Genomic DNA, 19,242 nt, shown 5'->3' on the forward strand with positions numbered 1-19,242 from the left:
GGGGCGGGGAGAGAGGCTGTGACGGTGGTTCCCGTTCCCATTGTCTCCCCGCCCTCCCCATCAGGAGGCGGGGTTGGAAAGAGCGAAGCTCCGCCCCCTCGCGCGCTGCCCGCACGAGGGTTGCTAGGGCCGCCGAGCCCGAAAACGCAGCCTTCTGGATGCCACAGGGCGCGGAACTCGTCTCCTAGCAACCTCAGTAAAGCACCCCGCCTGCCTGTCGCGCTGCTGAGGCGGGTGGCCGGTGCTTTACGGACGGTCGTGCGTGTTCACTCTCTCTTCCCCCCGCCCCGTGCCGGCGCTGATGGAGCGCTGGCGCTGACTGACTGACGCCCTGCTGGGCCGCCATGTCCGCACCGGGGCGGGCGGGGGAGCCGGACCGGACCCTGTTCGTAGGGAACCTGGAGAGCCGCGTGCGGGAGGAGATTCTCTACGAGCTCTTCCTGCAGGTGCCGGCCGGGGGCGTGGCCTGGCAAGGGGCGGGCAAGTGGCATGAGTGGGCAGATGGGGGCGGGGCCTGGGAAGGGGGTGTGGTCAAAGAGGTGGAATGCGGGGACATGGCCTGGGGGCGGGGGTGGAGTCTGGATGAGGCAGGTGGTCTGTGGAGTGTGGGGGCGGGGCCTGGTAGGAGCGAGGCAGGTGGAATGTGGGGGCCTGGCCCAGGAGCGGGGCCTACCCTGGCAGGTGGGAGGGTGAGGGGGTCTTGGTGGAACGGAAGGGCCCCTGGGTGGGGCAGGTTGGGGTGTCTCTGTGATGGGGCTTGGAGGGGGGGTGTAGAGGAGGGGGCTGCAGTCAGTACAGGAGCTGCCCTTGTGTTGCCTGGTGTTGCAGGGCTCCCACCTGCATCCAATGGAGCAGGTTGAAGAAGTCACTCCCCCCATACAGGGTCCGTGTCCTCCTGTTCTAGCCCCCAAGCTGGGGCTGAGGGTGCTGGCTCCCTTAGCTCTCTGCCCCGTGTCCATGAGGAGGGTGGCCACTCTGTCCCGTTGTCTATTCTGGTATTCTCAGCCTCCAACATTCAAAAATTGTAAATCTGGCCCGCAAATCATGGGACTTTAATAAACTTTTTGTTTTTTTATTTGCTTTCTGGGTTTTGAATCATTTGGGTCATGTTTTCCAGCATTTCTCTGTACCAGAAAAGGTTAGAAAGGTACAAAACAAGAAAAAGTTATGAGAAAGCTAAGATTCTCGTGTAATCACCTGACTTCAGAAACTGGGGCATTAAGAAGAACTACTATAGCAAGACACACTGAATTTGTAGGAGTTGGTAACAATAGTCCTTTGCTTGCTTCTAGGTCCTTGGACATACTTAGGCTACCCCGGTCTGTAGGAACTAGTACAGGGAGGAAAGGCATGTGATCCATTCACAGTGAAAAACATGTTGCCTAAATTTTCTCTCTAAAATGTTTTCGGTGCTTGTGTATGCAAATGCACTAAATCCCTGCCAGTTACCTTTTAAATGTTGAGGTAGGGATCAGTTTCTGTGCTATCTGTGTGTGTGAGTGCACGCACATGTGTGTGCATGTGTATAGTGTTCACATCAAAAATTCACTGGCATCAGGGTTCCCCTCACTGACAATAAACAGAGGCCAATTATAGAAAAAAGCATCACAGCCTAGACTTTTTCTTATTTTAGGAGGTTCAACCCTTTGTTATTGTCTCTGCCACTTCATAATCCTTGAATTAGCTTTTTCCAGAGATAGAGGTGAAAAAAAGCATCCATCTCATCTCCCCTTAGCAGCCATTCTGTTGTTGCTCCCTACGTTTAAACCATGTTGTACTACTCATGATCCCTAGTGAGACAGTCCATCATGCTCTCCCAGTGGGATAAAAATAGGATGACACTCCCAACATGAAATCCTTCACCCAGAAATGAATCTTGTGTATGAGCTACCCTGGTCATCTGATCCTGGCTAACAATGTATACCTATTTAGCCGTAGCTTCCGTCATACACCTCCTCAAGAGTCCAAGCAGGTCTTTTCTTCTTCCTTATTCTCCTTCTCTCTTCCCCCATACATGCTCCTTTACTCTTATTTTTATTGTGGCTGGATGTGTTCCACTGCTGTGCTGTCCTCCTCCCCTCTCTCATGGAGACTGTAGAATTCAGTATGGTAGCACCTCATAGTCCAAAAACACTCGTAAGGCTTTAGTTCCTAAACCTGTTTTCCTGTATCATAGTGTTTTCTCTTACCACATTAAATAGAAAAAACAGTTATAAAATTTATTCTCTTTTCATTTTTATAACTATTCATTTATGTAACTTTGCTCAGCACAAAATTATTTTTTATTTATAAACAGGAAGATCTACGTATAAAAGATTGATCATCAGAGCACATGGTTTGTTACCCTAGTTCTTGAAGAACCAGATAATCTGCATTAGACAAATCCTGAGCAGCAGACTGGATACTTGTAGGAAACTTGCAGATTAGGAAAAAAAATTGCTTCAAGATTCGAACAACTCTGGAAAAAATAAAGCAGAGTTGAAAAAGTTGGTGGCTGAGTTGCCATTACTTTGAAATGTGCCTTCCTTTAAAAAACAAATACTTCAAGATGTTTGAAGATGCAAGATCACCTTTCTGAAGACTCCCTGCACAGGATAGCCTGGGCTGAATCTTCTGCCTATCTCGATCATCATTCTGCTGCAATAGAATTAGAAAAAAAAAATGGTACATTATTTTTGTTCCTTCATATTTACCTTCATCTTTTGTATTCTCCATTTTTTTCTGAAAAAAATCATTTTTAAACTTTATTTTCAGAAGAAGTGTGTGCAGTCATCGTATTTAATCTAGTCCCAATTCATAGATAGCTGGCAACAGTGCATTGCAATCAGATTACATTAATCAAGAATCCCTAATGTCCTTAATGAGGATTCTTAATGTCTTCAGTGTGATAATATGGAGTGGATAACATGACTGTCAGCTCAGCACCATGAATCAAAAGGATCAGTTCCCTAGACAGACAAATTCTGATTTTGCTTTTTGCTAATGATCATCTAAAATGCTGAGTATTACATTAAGTAGAAATACAGAAAACCTAAGATTGATTTTATTTTCCTTTGTGCTCTAGTGTTCTCCATTTAGCCTGTGCATATACTTGAAAATATAAGCCTCTGGCAGTTTGTGCAGGAAGAGCAGGTTTACAATTGCTGAAAAGCCAAGCATACAGAATGCTACCTGGCCTAAAGTAGTACATGATTTTTGAGGGGTTTTTTGGCTCTTACCTGAAACTTCATTTCATCATCAGTACTTCCAACAAGTAAGCCACTCATTTAAGACCAAAAGTCCAATAGCTGTACAACAGTAATTTGAACATCTAGTTAGTTGCTTCATGACCCCACCTAGTGAACTGAACAGCAGTTTGACCAACCCAAGACAGCAATGAGGTGACATACTTGTCCCCCCTACAAATGAGCCAACTATAGTATGACCACTCTTAAGCATTCCTGGCCTGTGGTAGGAGGGCTCCTCTTCCTATTTCCTCTCACTCTGCCAAATCAACATTTTAGAAGTGGAGCATATCTCAGGAGGAAATGCTGATTCAGTGACTAAAATACTAGTTCATTCTTCTCTTTTGTACTGAAGGCTGATTGTCTTGGATGCTGTATTATGAAAACTACTACTTATTTGAAATTCAGGAATCAGCATTTCTTGAAGCATGATCACTTTGAACTTGGTTCTTCTAAAAAATGCTTACCCAGTACTGAAATGGTTCAAGTGGCACAGAGATGGATCCCTTCTCTATGGAGACATGTGGGCCTAATGCTTAATATAAGCTACAGTTTATCCCTAATGGTTGTCAGTGCCCCTTGTTTTTCTTTGTTACATATTTGTGATGACAGGTGGGCAATGTTTGAGTGAAAACTGATTGGTTGTTTTTTTGTATTGTTTCAATTACAGATAACAGTGGCACTACCTGCCCAAGTTTGCTATTCCTACCACAGTTTTTTTTTAAGTAACTGATCAAAACTGAATAATGCTACTTGTTACCTGAACTTATGCAAGCTGCAACATAGATGGAGACCTCGTTATATGTAGCTGGTATTACTCACTATTTGAATTGCACTAGCAGCACCCAAAGGTTCCTATCAGGATTGTGCTAGCTGGTGTTCAGACATAAGACAGTTTCTGCCACAAATAATGTATAATTTAAAAAGATAAAGAGAGAAAGTGTGAGTGGGGTGATCAGGACCAATGATAACCACACATTAATTAGATGTTTTGTTACCTTCAAACACATGCACAGCTGACCTTTACTTGCAAGAGCCCCAGGTCTGGAGCTATATGGATTCAGTCAGTAAAGAATGACGTGCATAGTCAAAATGATGTAGGGAATCTTAAATATCACATGCTTGCATTTTGTGTAGGTCTGACCATTGCTAAATATTCATGAATGAAATAAACATTCAAAACAGAATGAAAAGCTATTCTCTACTAAGGATTTATGAGAAAATAATTTAAGTTTCTTGCAGGCTGGACCATTAACCAATGTGACCATATGTAAGGACAAAGAAGGAAAACCCAAGTCTTTTGGATTTGTCTGCTTTAAGCACACAGAATCAGTGCCTTATGCTATAGCTTTGCTGAATGGAATCCGTTTATATGGAAGACCAATTAAAGTACAGTATCGATTTGGTAGGTTTAGTAATTCCAAAACTATTGAATTAGCAACTTTAGTTTTCCTTCAATGTGAAATTCTGGCTCTGCTCTGTCATTGTAGAATGGATTTAGCAGCTGTGTGACATGCAAATTCTTGATTTACTGTAGTCTTTTTGAGAGGTGGGTCACAAGTGAACAAAGCACAATCTGTTCTCTTAGGAAGAAATTGGTGTGTTACAGCGATAAAGTTTGCTAATGTAGATGCAGTCTCTGCTAGCCATTTATTCATACAGAATCTAAAATATAAAGGTATTGTACACAGTAAAATCATTTATTACTTAATTCTGTCAGATACAATTAACTGTGAATGGAAAGTCAGTCTGTCATAAATGATAGAAAATAAACTTGACATTCAAATGGTCAAATTTAATAATCTGAAGAGAGAATGCACTGAGATACATAGGTAAGTGCTTTCAAAAATAGAAAATGATAATTTTCCTTTAATATCACAGTAAAATATAACCATTTATATATGTGATATACAATTATAATGTATTATTAATTATCTTTATATCTCAGTAATGGCCTGCCAGATTAAACAACAACAAAAATGTGCTGAAGTACTGTACTAGATGTACTAGGTGTGATTTCTCCTTCCTACCCTCTTCCCATATTTTTTCATTGGTGCATGGGTAAACTTGGATTGGTCCCAATGAAGTTTGCCATTGACTTCAGTGAGATCAGGATTTGGTCTCCATGTCCCTCGAGTCTCAGTCAGAGAACTATCCCAATGATGAGTTAAGAATGGCATTTCAGATTGTACCTTTTTTAAGATGAACACTTTCCAGCAGTTTACTTCCAAAATTAATCAATCCATGAAAATTTGTCTCAGAGAATGTCCTCCATATGCTATATTTCTTTCTAGAAAACTCAAAATCTGTCACTGAGTCATTTTCTGAGTGAGTCACCAAAAAGAAACTTCCAACACAGTCCACTTTAAGAGCACAGTGTCCAGGCTCTTTAGTACTACAGTTAAACTATTCTGAAAGCTGTGGTGAAGTTGACTGTAAATTAAACAAAAATATTTGTTTAGTCTCAGAAAGAGCACAGGAAAGAGAAAATAAACAATTGGCAAAAAGAAAGCGAAATACGAGTTAGAGAAATCTAATTTTCAAGCTACTAAGAGTATTTACAAAAAGTGAAGAGAAGAAAAAATGATTCTTAATTGTTGAAAGTCTGTCCTTTTAAGTCAAATCCTTAATGTTATTTAAACATTGTGGGATTATGTAAATATACTATGGTAATAATTTGTGTTGTGTACTAAATATAAGCTATAGGATTTCTAGTCTGTTCTGTTGGCATAGGGTAACATTTTCCAAAAGTGCTTGAGTGTTTTAGGAGCTTAAGTCCCATTGACTTTCAATGAGATTTAGGCTTCTAAGTGTCTACGTCTCTTTTGAAAAGGGACTTAGGCTCCTGAGTCTCTTAGCCACTTTTGAAACTTTCCCACGAGTTAAGGAAATACCTTCTACAACAAAGTGGGCCAGGTTCTGCTTTCAGTTACACCACTGTTAAATCAGAAGTAACTCCACTGTAATAAGTGGGGCCACATGAACGTTCAGCAAATGTTTTCATGTGGTCACAATCAGGCTCTGGAATTTTAATCTGCTGTAGAATGGTGTCTTACATCTACAAGTGCTTTGCTATAAAAAAAATACAACAACTTTGTGTCTCCCCCAACTGATTTAGGACAGTTTCTTTATTTTTAACAAGTTAAGGTAATAGTCTTCATATAAAACAGAATAAATGTTACCATTTTTATTTTGTTTACAGGGAGTTCCCACTCACCAGAGTTAAACAGCCCTAGCCAAGGTTTTGAGAACTGGGTTGACATATATTCACCAACGTATAGGTAATGGAGAACATTTGTGAAAATATTGCAAGGTGTTCAAGATATTACATTATTTTAAATTTAATTTAACACTTAATTGAAATCTGCCTAATGGATAATGCAATCGATGGGTGAGGAGAAAAAGGAGTTGAAATAGCTTTCACCAAAAAAAACAACCCACATGTATTTTTAAAGTACTGCGGGCCCAAGCCTATTTACATTGTGGTACGTGGAAACAGCATTAGGCCTTTATAGAAGTAAAGCAAGAGACACTTTAATACCAAGGATCCTTTTACAAGTATTTCAAGGAAACGAATGCCTAATATAGTAAATTTCACCCTGTAAAATGATGGTCATGGTTTATTATTTTTGGCCCCACACATACAGTTTATGTTGCTGTGCCTGAGTTTGATGGTACATGGAATTCTCAGTCTCTCTGATTATGTGCCAAACCCGGATGAATCATAGAATATCAGGGTTGGAAGGGACCTCAGGAGGTCATCTAGTCCAACCCCCTGCTCAAAGCAGGACCAATCCCCAGACAGATTTTTGCCCCAAATCCCTAAATGGCCCCCTCAAGGATTGAGCTCACAACCCTGGGTTTAGCAGGCCAATGCTCAAACCACTGAGCTATCCCTCCCCCCAAAGGGTCATGGAGTCCAGCCCCCTGCCTTCACTAGCAGGACCAAGTACTGATTTTGCCCCAGATCCCTAAGTGGCCCCTCAAGGATTGAGCTCACAATCCTGGGTTTAGCAGGCCAATGCTCAAACCACTGAGCTGTCCCTCTGCCCTAATGGTTCTACAGTAGAACCTCAGAGTTACGAATACCAGAGTTATGAAATGACCAGTCAACCACACACCTCATTTGGAACCGAAAGTACACAATCAGGCAGCAGCGGAGACAAACCCCCCCCCCCCCAAAAAAAAAAGTACAGTACAGTGTTAAATGTAAACTACTAAAAAAAAGGGAAAGCACCATTTTTCTTCTCCATAGTAAAGTTTCAAAGCTGTATTAAGTCAATGTTCAGTTGTAAACTTTTGAAAGAACAACCATAATGTTTTGTTCTGAGTTACGAACATTTCAAAATTACAAACAGCCTCCATTCCGAGGTGTTTGTTAACTCTGAGGTTCTACTGTATTATATTGGGGGTGGAGGTCTTTTGGTGTGAAACATCTTTTATTTTAAAAGTTGTAACCCATACTAGAATCTGAGATCAGTGTGTACATACCACATATACAAACAGTTGTAGTGTATTTTGACTCCATCCCTGCTAGCTGGTCAAGCTGTTGGGGACCATGTTACCTCTGCCTAGTCACAGGTCAGCAAGCTTGGTTTTTAGACCAGTGTGGTTGGGCCTGGATCCTATTATTTTAAACATTTGGGTGATTAGAATGGATACTATGTCAATCCAAAATGACCAGACAGAATGAATTTTACATGCCTCGTTTCTGCCAGAAGAAAGTATAAATGTTGTAAAATTATTTCAGAGCATTTTTTTCCCACAAAAAAACCTCTAGAACCACATTTTTTAGAAAAAAACAGTCAGTGATAATGGAAATAATTTTAAAACTCCATCAAGTTTGTATGCATGTACAAATGACATAAGAATACAAAAACATAAATCATCATAATGGAGCTTACCTCTGAAAACCAGCCTAGATCTTCAACACTTTTGTTTAAAACTCTGGCAGAACTATTAAGGGAAATTAAGCTCTCAGGGCTTGATACAATGTCATTTAGAGTCTATGTAAGTCTTTCCATGGACTTCAGTTGACTTTGGGAACAGGCCTTCGGGAACAGGCCTTTGCTGAATCCTCTCTTCTAGTTCCTTTAGTTGACACAATTTTGTCATGGAGCTTCAGCTCTTAAAACAGAAGTTCATTCAGCTTTTAACATATCATCCATCCAGTCAGCTGCATGTGATATCCCAAAATTCAAATAATTGATTTTTTTTAAAAAGGGAATCTGACAAGAGACAACTTCACGTATTTATGCTTGTTTTCACAGGAATCAAGAGCCTTATGGCAGTCCTCCATTTCCCATTACTCCTTTTCCAATGAACAATAGTTTACCTCAGGAATATTCAGTCTTTCAAAAGATGGTAAGTTTGCATAAATGTTACAAATCTGGTTAATAGTTGTTCCTTCCATTAAAGCAAAATGACTTGTGTGAAATGAAAGACAACAGAATTAATGTATTAAAGAGTATATTATCTGAATTCCTAGTCACCATGTCCAAATAACGGAGGTATATCTGTATAGTAGTTACAAATTCTTAGCATACCAGGGAGTATAAAAATCGGATATTTTGTTTTCTGACATGGTGCTTGTGTAACACATTAATATGGAAGCTGATCAGAATTTGAGTGTCTGGCTACCAGTCCAAAATTTTAATCCTACTCTGACATTGGCTCCCTCAAATTGAGGGAGCCCCATTCTTCTGAAAAATAAGGTTGCTTATTTTGGTGCCTGGATATGGATTTTAGTGCTCAACTTTAGGCAGCAAACATTGTGGGTTGGATTCTGTGTTGCCCTGTGGTCCAATTAGGCTGCCAATATTAAAGACAGTAGATCTGCTAAACTAGGGAATACTTATAGTGCTTCTCTAGATGAGACAGGAGGTGTGCTGAAAGTATAGCTAGGAAAGTGTGGCTGAAACATCACTGCAGTCCAGCTGCCACAACGGCCCCAGGCATAAACTGGAGATACCTTGAGATGCCCTAACTTAGTCAAAGGCCAAAGTTAGAATTTGGGAAGGCACAAAGATGACATAAAACCACTTTTCTGCTCCAAGCCCTTTCCCCCAGCATATGCATGCACACACACACATTTATAATTTGTATTGCCATCCCTGTTCCTGCTTATCTAGAGTAGAGAATCTGACGCATTGAGTCTAACATTTGCTTTAATTTTCCTGTCTGTAAAATGGAGATATTAAAGTATCCTACAAAGGTATAGAATTACTTAATATTTTTGTAGCTCTTTGAAGATGGAAAAGCGTTATATAAGGTAATAACTTATAGTTGTAAAATGGTGCTAACATTTTCATTATAGATGCAGTGGTGCATGCAAAATTAAGCTTTGTCTTGTTGGAACTTAGTCTAATATGTAGGACTATCAATTTATCGCAGTTAACTTAAGCGATTAACACAAAACAAATTAACTAGATTAAAAAATAGGCGCGATTAATCACAGTTTTAATCATACTGTTAAACAATAGAATACCAATTTAAATTTATTATAAATATTTTTGGATATTTTTCTACATTTTCAAATATATTGATTTCAATTACAACACAGACTACAAAGGGTATGGTGCTCACTTTATATTATTATTTTTGATTACAAAATTTGCACTGGAAGAAAGAAACAAAAGAAATTGTATTTTTCATTTCACCTCATACAAGTACTATAGTGTAATCTCTTTATCATGAAAGTGCAACTTACAAATGTAGAATTTGTTTTACATAACTGCACTCAAAATCAAAATAAGGTAAAACTTTAGAGCCTACAAGTCCATTCAGTCCTACTTCTTGTTCAGCCTATCGCTAAGAGAAACAAGTTTGTTTACATTTATGGGAGATAATGCTGCCTGCTTCTTATTTACAATGTCACCTAAAAGTGAGACCAGGCATTCACATGGCATTGTTGTAGCCAGTGTTGCAAGGTATTTACGTGCCAGATATGCTAAACATTAGTATGCCTCTTACTGCAATCTACAAGTCAAAGCATGGTCTTTTTAAACCTTTTTTACAGTGCAAATATTTGTAATAAAAATAATATAACATGAACACTGTATACTTCATATTCTGTGTAGTAATTGAAATAAATATATTTGAAAATGTAGAAAAATATCCAAAATCTTTATAATAAATTTAAATTGGTATTCTATTGTTTAACAGTGCAGTTAAAACTGTGATATTTTTTAATCTCTCAATTAATTGTGATTTTTTTAGTTGTTTGACAGCCCTGATAACTGAGTTTTTGTTTTTTCAGATGAGCCATTTTTTAACACAGCAGTATGCTGTTTACAGTCCAATGGAACAGCAGCTTCCTTACTATCAGATGACTCCACCACCATCTTCAGTTTTTCCCATGCCACCCTATATGAATCCTGTTGAGGATTTTAAAGCTGGGCAAAGCTCTTTTGAGTGGGTTCCTCCACAACTGAGCGACTGTGAATCATATCTGGCTAATGAAAATGCTTGTAAAAGAAAAAGAGAGCAGCAAACTAGTGATAGTGACAGTAGCATGGAAAATGACAGAAAAAAACAAAGAGAACATGGCCAAAAATACCGTAAGTGTAAGATCAAGAAAAAAAGGCACTAATACTGTGTGACTGAGTTCACAGTTTTTTTTAATTGCGCTTTTATTTGTTCTTTTTATTTGAGAGTGAGCATCTCTCTCATTTTTGCACTTTACTAAAATGGACTCACAAGATTCATGACTATTATTTTTGAAATGTAATATGTATAAAGTATCCTGACATTGCAGTTAATCTTATCATATTTGGAGGAAGAAATCCTTCTAAAAAAGGTATAGGAAAAGTATTGTAAAAGTTGAACTTTTCCTAATAAAGGACAAAAGCACTTTTGTTTCCCTTATTTTTTCATGAAGCAATGACAACTATTAGTCCACTAATACATGAAGTTTTCAACTTTAGTCATTCAAAAGTATTACAGATGTGTGTTGGAGTAAGAACCCTGTAGGGTAGCTTTAAAAGAATTGTTCAAGCTGAGCAGTATTAAAGATTCAAGATTTCATATCATAGCTTTGTTTTGGACTAAGGCAGGGGTCGGCAACGTTCGGCATGCGGCTTGCCAGGGTAAGCACCCTGGCGGGCCGGGCCAGTTTTATTTACCTGCTGACGCGGCAGGTTCGGCCGATCGCGGCCCCCACTGGCCGCGGTTCGCTGTCCCGGGCCAATGGGGGCGGCGGGAAGCGGCGCGGGCGAGCGATGTGCTGGCCGCGGCTTCTCGCCGCCCCCATTGGCCCGGGACGGCGAACCGCGGCCAGTGGGGGCCGCGATCGGCCGAACCTGCCGCGTCAGCAGGTAAATAAAACTGGCCCGGCCCGCCAGGGTGCTTACCCTGGCGAGCCGCGTGCCGAACGTTGCCGACCCCTGGACTAAGGTATCAAAAACTGCAACAAAATTTTTCAGGTGTCAGAGTCTGCTTTGATTTAATTTTCTTACCCAAGGGTATATTTTCAGCTGGGCTAAGAGCTGGCCTTCCATAGTTATTGGTACAGTTTTGACTTGCGAAATAATTTGGGGTGCAAATCTGAGTCATTTTACTTGTAGCTAAGTGATTTGTGCCCACGGTTACTCATATGTACTAATAATTAAGATTATATGCACATTTTGTGGGTGTGATTGGCACCCACAAAAAGGATGTCACCCTTCCATAAATTTATCTTTCAGTATATTATTTGCTTGCTTTAAAATCAGGAATGCAAGCTTTGTGAACAGTGGGTCAAAAGGTCACCTAAGTGTTGTTATTGCCTGTGCAAGTAATTTTTTACTGGAATGCTAATTTGTAACCCAACAGCAAGACTCAAGTGAATTACTACAGCAATTGTATGAAAAGAAGACAACTATTCCACTATCTAACAAAGGAAAAAAATCACTGTTACAAAACTGTGAAAAATCAAAATAACGCAAGAAGAAATAATTATGTTTCCTATTTTTCACTGCCTTGCTTATAATATTATTTGCAACAAAGTATAACTCATTACAGTAACAAACAGAAATGTACAGTGCTGTGGTTTTGTGCAAGAAAAGGGCAACAGAAATACTACTATAATCCTATTGAGTAGAAAGGATGACTTCGTTTTGAAAATTTTCTATTACAAAAAGTTTAGACTCAATGTAGACTGTTAAAAAAACTAATAGTAATAAAAATATTATCTTCTCCTTTTTTAAATTGACCCAGTTCGTTTAGATGTAAATATCACTTTGGATTGTTTGTGAGGCAAATAGTGCCACATTTTATTAATGCAAATTGATTAGAATTGATTATTTCTAGTATCCAAATTGAATGAGATGGAAAGAGTAAACAGCATAGATTAAGAGAAAATTGAGAGTTGTAAATATTTCTATTTTATCATATATCACTGGTAAGTAAACTTGTTTTTTAAGGATGCTACCTGTAACCTGCCAATGTCCATTTAACTAGAACTACAAGGTATGCTTCTGCCAGACAAGATAGACCCAATGGAAAATTAATACGACTTTTCTGGGTCGCTGAACTGTGTATGCTACACAACCTGCATTCAGGTTAGAATCAATGAAATAGGGAAAAGAATTCTGAATACTGTTTGAGTCAGTGCATTATATGTGTTGTAAAGCACAAAATTTCCATAACATCTTATTTAGTATACACATAAGGAAAACATTGCGCCCAGCACAAAACACTGTGTACAAAGTATAACTTCACCTATCTTGGTTAAGTGGAGTTAACATTACTTAAGATTAAACAGTTCTGTCTTGTGAGTCATAATTCATAGACTGGAAGAGTTCCTACTCCCAAAATTGCCTTGCTTTACATTTAAATTTACTCAATTATTTTTTTCATCAACACAATTACTAAAAATCTAGGAAATCACTAGTTAAGGAAACATGAATCATCTGTGCATATTTATAGGTATAGGGGCCTGATTTTCATTTATACTAAGACCTGTTTACATAACTGTGGGAATGTTAATGGACCTTAAAGTGAGTGTAAATGTAACTTATACCCACTTTGGTCTTTCTGCAGTGTCAGGGTGGGATAAGTCTTAGTGTAACTGAGAATCAGGCCCATAAATCTTTACATTTTCAAACTTTTAAAAGTGGAATGGGACAGGAGAGTGGGTGGGCATGGAGGGATGGGTCTAAAGGGAGATCCAATGAGATAGGGGAACATGCAGGGGATTAAGGGCAGAGCTTGGAGCTGGAGTAGGGCAAGACATGGAGCAGGGCTGGTAAGTTTGCCAGCCAGAGAAAGCATCTCTTTAGCATAACTATACATTTTGCTTTCTAGGAAATTCCATGGTATAAGTCTTCCTCTCTCCCTGACCCTGTCTACTATTGAGGACATGGAAGTGGACAGAGAGAGCGGCAGACTTTCACCATAACTTTCCTAGGAAGCAGAAACTGTAGTTCTAGTAGACTGCCACTTCCTCTGGATGGTGTACCTGCTATGGTCAGCTAGAGAGCATCCCCACTCTGACCAACCTTATGTCTCCTGGTGAACCTTAAAAGGTTAGTAGGGCCTAGGAAAGCATTCTTGGCAACTGAAGCCAACATAGGCAGTGAAGTACTCATGCTTCAGCACTTCATTATCTGTCCTCAAAGCAGGCTGTTTTTACAAAAAAAAGCTCGCTCGCTCTCTCTTAGGTTCCCTTGGTATAAATAAAAACAGTTATGAATAATGCTAATACTTATTTTTGTGGAGTTTATATATGACTATATATAATTTAGTCTAGTTTGAACATATGCCTAGATTTATGTTACAACACAGCCACATGAGCTAGCAGTGTATGAAGAAAAGTTTTGACTGCAAATCTAATTTCAAAAAGTCTTTTTAGCTCTTTAATTGTTAAACAGACTTTTTTCAGGCTTTCTGGAAAATGCAATCTTTACCCTACAATTAGATAGTAGTAAATTTGGTGCTGATACACATTTTTCTCCCATATATAACAAAGGGATTAGTTATAAATATCAGTGCAACCTTCACTATGGCATTTCTACTATCTCAATTGAGGTGAAAGAACATAGTGTGCATATGTAAGGCAAAATAAATTAATGGATTGAAACCTAAACCACTAAACTAGATCACCACAAAACCGTATAAAACGAAGAAACAAATGGGAAGAAACCAATGGAAATGTTCTTTCTCAGCTGGCAACTTTGTGACAAGACAATATAGAAATTAAGACATAAAAGAGATTTATTCAAGCGGCTTGGACTTAGAGAGGCATTAGTCATTATTAAAACTCTTCTGTATGTTTTAGCCCAATGAAGACCTCATTAATAACTAGTGGGAAAAAAGTGGGTTCTAAAAGACTGTCTTGATGAACAAATATTTGTTCATTTACCTGAAGCTATACTGGTCAGTTTTCATTCTCTGAAAATTAAACATTAGGGCCTCCTGTATTGTTTTTACCACTACGTTATTATTTTGCTCTAGTCTTCTTTTCTCTCCATGCTATTTCCTGGCCAGGCTATCTCAAGCACAAGCCACATCTGCTCTCTCAGAAGTCTTGCAATAAACAATTCAGATATGGTAGTCCTGAAGACAAGTTGTCGGCCATTAGACTTATTTTCCTTAATTAGGCTGCATTGGGTCCTACACCTTACACATTTGACTTCTATCATTAGCTATCAGGCCTTGAGCAAAAATGTATCCCTGCAGTTCAAATTCAAAACATAAGGGGACATGGGGCCTCAAAAGAAGTAGTGAATGAAACAGGAGATGGGAAAATACAATATTGATACTCCACAGAGTAATGCTAAGATATGATGCTTCATGAACGTATGCAAAAATTCCATTACTGTACAGGAAAAGTTACGATCACGGGAACTATAACAGTAAGTGAAATCCTGGTTTTGTTACTACATCTAACTTCCTTTGCATTCAAATGATAACGAACTAACAAGGAACTGTACGAATCAAGACGTGGGAAGAACAAGTGAAAAAGTGTGTTTGGGTTATGGGTAAAGGAAGTTAAAACCTTTTCCAAAAGGTTTAGGGTGTAATTATCAAAAGTTCTCAGTGCTGTCCTAATTCTGCTTGCATGGAAGTCAGGGGAGCTTTACCATTGACTTCAAACAGGAGCAGAGTTAGGCAAACACCAAGTGTTTGTGAAAATCCCACACTTAATATTTAAATTGAAGCTACCTAGTGACATATCTAAAACAGTGCCTTCCACTTAATAAGTAGTTAATTTGACCAAAACTTAGAGATGGAGCAGAGAGTCTCACCCTAAGAGTACAGTGCTAAAATGAAGGAAATTTACCAACATAAGTGATTTGTATTTGTAAAAATGTCAATACCATAAAATATCATGCACCTAAAGAAGATTCATTTAAATGTATTTTTTTTTTATCACGGGAACTGTGTTTGTAATTTAATTTCATATAAACAGTTGTTTATTTTCTTTAGCTGCTTTTATTTGATACCATGAAGTGGTATGTTTTTGGAACCTTTTGCTGTATGTCCTGAGATAACATCTCCAATTGCCACTCTGCTCCCCTCAGTTTTACTTCTAATATTCTCTTCTCTTGTACAAAGCTGGCTAAATATAGCTGCTAGGCATTTTAATAAAGGACTTCAATATAAAAATCACACATCAAATCATGCCTGCGGAGACAGCCAGTCTCATGAAAAGACACAAAATGTTTGTTTGGGAACAAGATTTGCATGCAAAACAGTATGTGATGATATTTTTATCATATGTCTAGTTTGGTGGGCCTGCATACCCAAACATTTGTGTCCCAAAAGGGGGCACGTTTAGGTAAAAAGTGAGTGTCAAACAGAATCACAGTGCACTGTACAATACCGTCTGAAGAATGTGAAGACATTTGCAGAAAAACAGCTCAAGTTAAGAGTTCCTTCTAAGTAGTGGAAATATATGTCAAACATCTCATTTTGAGGGACATCACTCAGTTTAGTCCTAAACATACCTGTTTTCCACACAAATTTGGTGTCATGAAACTGGGATTATAGGAAGTTACTTACATTAAAACAATCCATTGTTTTAAGTTTCTTGCATAAATAGTTTTTGTCTCTCTTCAATTGGGTCTTTATCACATGTCTTTCCTCATTTGGGCTTTGGAAGGTTGAGTAATGTGAGTGTTAACATTATTATCATCTCCATAAGCAAATTCATGTCTAAATGTAATATGACTACCTATGTGCTGAGTGGATTCCATAGATCTAACAATATCAGATAGCACTCATATTAACACTAGAGCCCTGAGGTTTCAGTGTCATCTGCCAGCATCATGGATGGTGCTTCCACTTTGCTGTGGTAAGTGGCAATCGGTCAAAATGCCATTGGTAAAGAGCTTGTCATTTGCTACTAATCACCCACTAATACAGATCACTCATCAAGTAAACCTGGGGTGGATACAGCTGGTAACGGCTTTGGCATACATGTCTTGTTTGTGTGTCATATACAAAAGTGGATGGTAATCAGTCTGGCTTAAAGTGCCCAAATACAAGTACACACATCCAAAACAAGTCACATCCCTCCCTGACTGCCAGCATGAAAGATGATAGGTAGGGTGGGGATAGGCCATGAAGGCCTTGAAAGTGAAGACAAGCAGCTTATGTTTGATGTGATAAAAAAGAGGGAGCCAGTGGAGAGATTCAAAGAGAGGGGTGACATGATCAAAGTGAGAGGCTAGGAAAATGATCTTTGTGTAAGCGGGGGAATGGTCCCACTATTGTGGGGAACTTTCCTGGCTTCTGCACTACTCCGGTGAAATGGGCTAGCGGAAGGATCTGAGTCATCGTTCCCACTTCCTTTACCCAGAGGCCTCCCTGCCTTGAGGCCTCCCCTTGCACTCTCCTGCCTGGCAGAGTCCTCGTAACCCCAACAAGGCTGGGTCCAGGATTCCTGGAGGGCTCGACCCCCAACCTTGCTGTGGTCACCTAGGGCAGGGGCTAGGGTGTCCCCACTGCGGGGTACTCTCTCTGCACTGGATGCTTTCCTGACCCACTGATCATTACATATGATTTAAAGCAATACAGTTTATTTAATTAACAATTAGTTTAAAAAGGAATAAGGAAAAATGGGAAAGGTTAAAGGAAACACATCATCCCGCTCTGTGGCAGGGAACATAACAAACAGTTTTCAGAGTAGCAGCCGTGTTAGTCTGTATCCGCAAAAAGAACAGGAGTACTTGTGGCACCTTAGAGACTAACAAATTTATTAGAGCATAAGCTTTTGTGGGCTACAACCCACTTCTTCGGATGCATACATATATATATATGCATCCGAAGAAGTGGGTTGTAGCCCACGAAAGCTTATGCTCTAATAAATTTGTTAGTCTCTAAGGTGCCACAAGTACTCCTGTTCTTATAACAAACAGTGTCTCTGGAATGTCAGGGCAGTTCACAGTCTGTTTCTTGTAGGTCCCAGGCCTCCTTCTCAGGCTCTGGCTGTACTACAGAGATGCTGCGGGTTGGACACTTGCTCTGGTGGTGGCCACATGCTCTCAGGCTCTAGGTGGCAGGACCCTTCTTCCCAGCGTCGCCCCCGCCCTGTCAGGGTTACAATCCCCCTCCAAGTCTGGCCTGCAGAGCCTCTTGGCTGAGGCGTCTCCCTGTGCTGGGCCCACTGCCCAGGGTCCCCGTCGCTCTTCCCAGCTGCTCACCATACCCGGCTCCGGCCTGCTTCACTCTGCCTCGGCACAGCTGCTGCTGCTCTGCCTCCAGTTCCCTGGGCTGCTTCTCTAGCCCCTCTGGCTCTGGTTGCTATAGCTCTGCTCCCAGCAGTTTAGCTTGGGCCCCTGTTCTCTCCTTAGCTTCACCCTACTCTGTCTGATCCAGGCAATTCCAGCTCACAAGGAGGACGGGACCCCCCGCCTCCTGACTCCACACCTGCCCGCCCTGTCATTCAGGCTGACCTGGAGCATTGGCCTCTCCCCATTGTTCCTGGGGACTGTCAGTCTCAGGGTCCTGATTTCCCATGGACCCTTCCCCTTTTAGTGCTGGGAGCTAGCCAACCAAAACACCCCCACTGAATGTTAGTAAGGGGGCAACAGTCCCCTTACATTCACAACAGCAGTCTGAATGTACATGAGTAGGGCAAGTTGTGTCCCACAGTGTCCAATAAAAAACCCTTCTCTTCAACACAACTGGAGAGCCCTGCTGTTCAAGCCGGACAGCTACCTCTAAAAGCCTCAAGGGAGGGTGTTAGACCCTAAACCAGGGGTCGGCAACCTTTCAGAAGTGGTGTGCCGAGTCTTCATTTATTCACTCTAATTTAAGGTTTTGCTGCCAGTAATACATTTTAATGTTTTTAGAAGGTCTCTTTCTATACGTCTATAATATATAACTAAACTATTGTTGTATGTAAAGTAAATAAGGTTTTTAAAATGTTTAAGAAGCTTCATTTAAAATTAAATTAAAATGCAGAGCCCCTTGGACCTGTGGCCAGGACCTGGGCAGTGGGAGTGCCACTGAAAATCAGCTTGCATGCCGCCTTTGGCACCCGTGCCATAGGTTGCCTACCCCTGCCCTAAACCCTGCCTGTGCTCTCCTCCTGCAGTCAGCCAGCACGCGGCTCCAGGCAGGGGCACCCGCTGCTAATGCCCAGCGCTCCCATTCCCTCCAAGGGGCTCTGGGCTCAGTCTCTAAGCTCCGGGGACACAGGATCAGGCGGGGATTGCTTTCCGCCCCCGTGACCCGACCTTTCCGTCGCTTGCGGGCAGATTGCGGCGACGGCTTTGCGCCTGGGCTGGGGCCAAGACGCGGAGGTGGGTGGTGCCTGCGGGCCAGCTCCTCCCAGGCTCCCCGAGCTGCCTCCGGCACCGGGCGCCCCTTGGCTGTGACTCAGCCACGCGCTGGCGGCTGCTGCTGCCGCCCTGCCCCGCATCCAGGGACACCCCGAGCGGCTGCGGGGCGCGCTGGGATCATGCTGGCCGCTCTGCGCGGGGGAGGGGGCGGCTCCTACGAGCTCCTCCCTCCGCTCAGCCAGAAGGTAACCCGGCCCCGCTGGGCTAGGGAGGGGTCCCGGGCGCACCCGGGGCGGGGGCGCTACTGG

At 41.0% G+C, this 19,242-nt stretch overlaps 2 protein-coding genes across 2 annotated transcripts in view; both read left to right on the forward strand.

Annotated features, from left to right (window-relative positions):
* The first annotated feature begins 344 nt into the window (after positions 1 to 344).
* RBM11 (RNA binding motif protein 11) lies at positions 345 to 11,075 on the forward strand. The gene is made up of 5 exons (XM_065423203.1): positions 345 to 446; positions 4,467 to 4,629; positions 6,427 to 6,505; positions 8,495 to 8,588; positions 10,483 to 11,075. The coding sequence occupies exons 1-5, from the start codon at positions 345 to 347 to the stop codon at positions 10,813 to 10,815; spliced, it is 771 nt and encodes a 256-aa protein (XP_065279275.1). The 3' UTR covers positions 10,816 to 11,075.
* Positions 11,076 to 19,113: 8,038 nt separating this feature from the next.
* Positions 19,114 to 19,242, forward strand: part of LOC135877745 (multidrug resistance-associated protein 1-like) — a 54,151-nt gene continuing 54,022 nt past the window's right edge. The window contains exon 1 of the mRNA XM_065403301.1: positions 19,114 to 19,179. Within this exon, the coding sequence (XP_065259373.1) occupies positions 19,114 to 19,179 (66 nt within the window). The remainder of the gene's footprint in view (positions 19,180 to 19,242) is intronic.

The sequence above is a fragment of the Emys orbicularis genome, chromosome 1 (assembly GCF_028017835.1).
Source record: "Emys orbicularis isolate rEmyOrb1 chromosome 1, rEmyOrb1.hap1, whole genome shotgun sequence".
NCBI classification, from domain to species: domain Eukaryota; kingdom Metazoa; phylum Chordata; order Testudines; family Emydidae; genus Emys; species Emys orbicularis.

Coding starts and splice junctions, on each gene's coding strand:
- RBM11 (XM_065423203.1), top strand. CDS start 345: ATGTCCGCACCGGGGCGGGCGGGGGAGCCGGACCGGACCCTGTTCGTA. Junction 447..4,466: donor TCTACGAGCTCTTCCTGCAG/GTGCCGGCCGGG, acceptor AGTTTCTTGCAG/GCTGGACCATTAACCAATGT. Junction 4,630..6,426: donor TAAAGTACAGTATCGATTTG/GTAGGTTTAGTA, acceptor TTTTGTTTACAG/GGAGTTCCCACTCACCAGAG.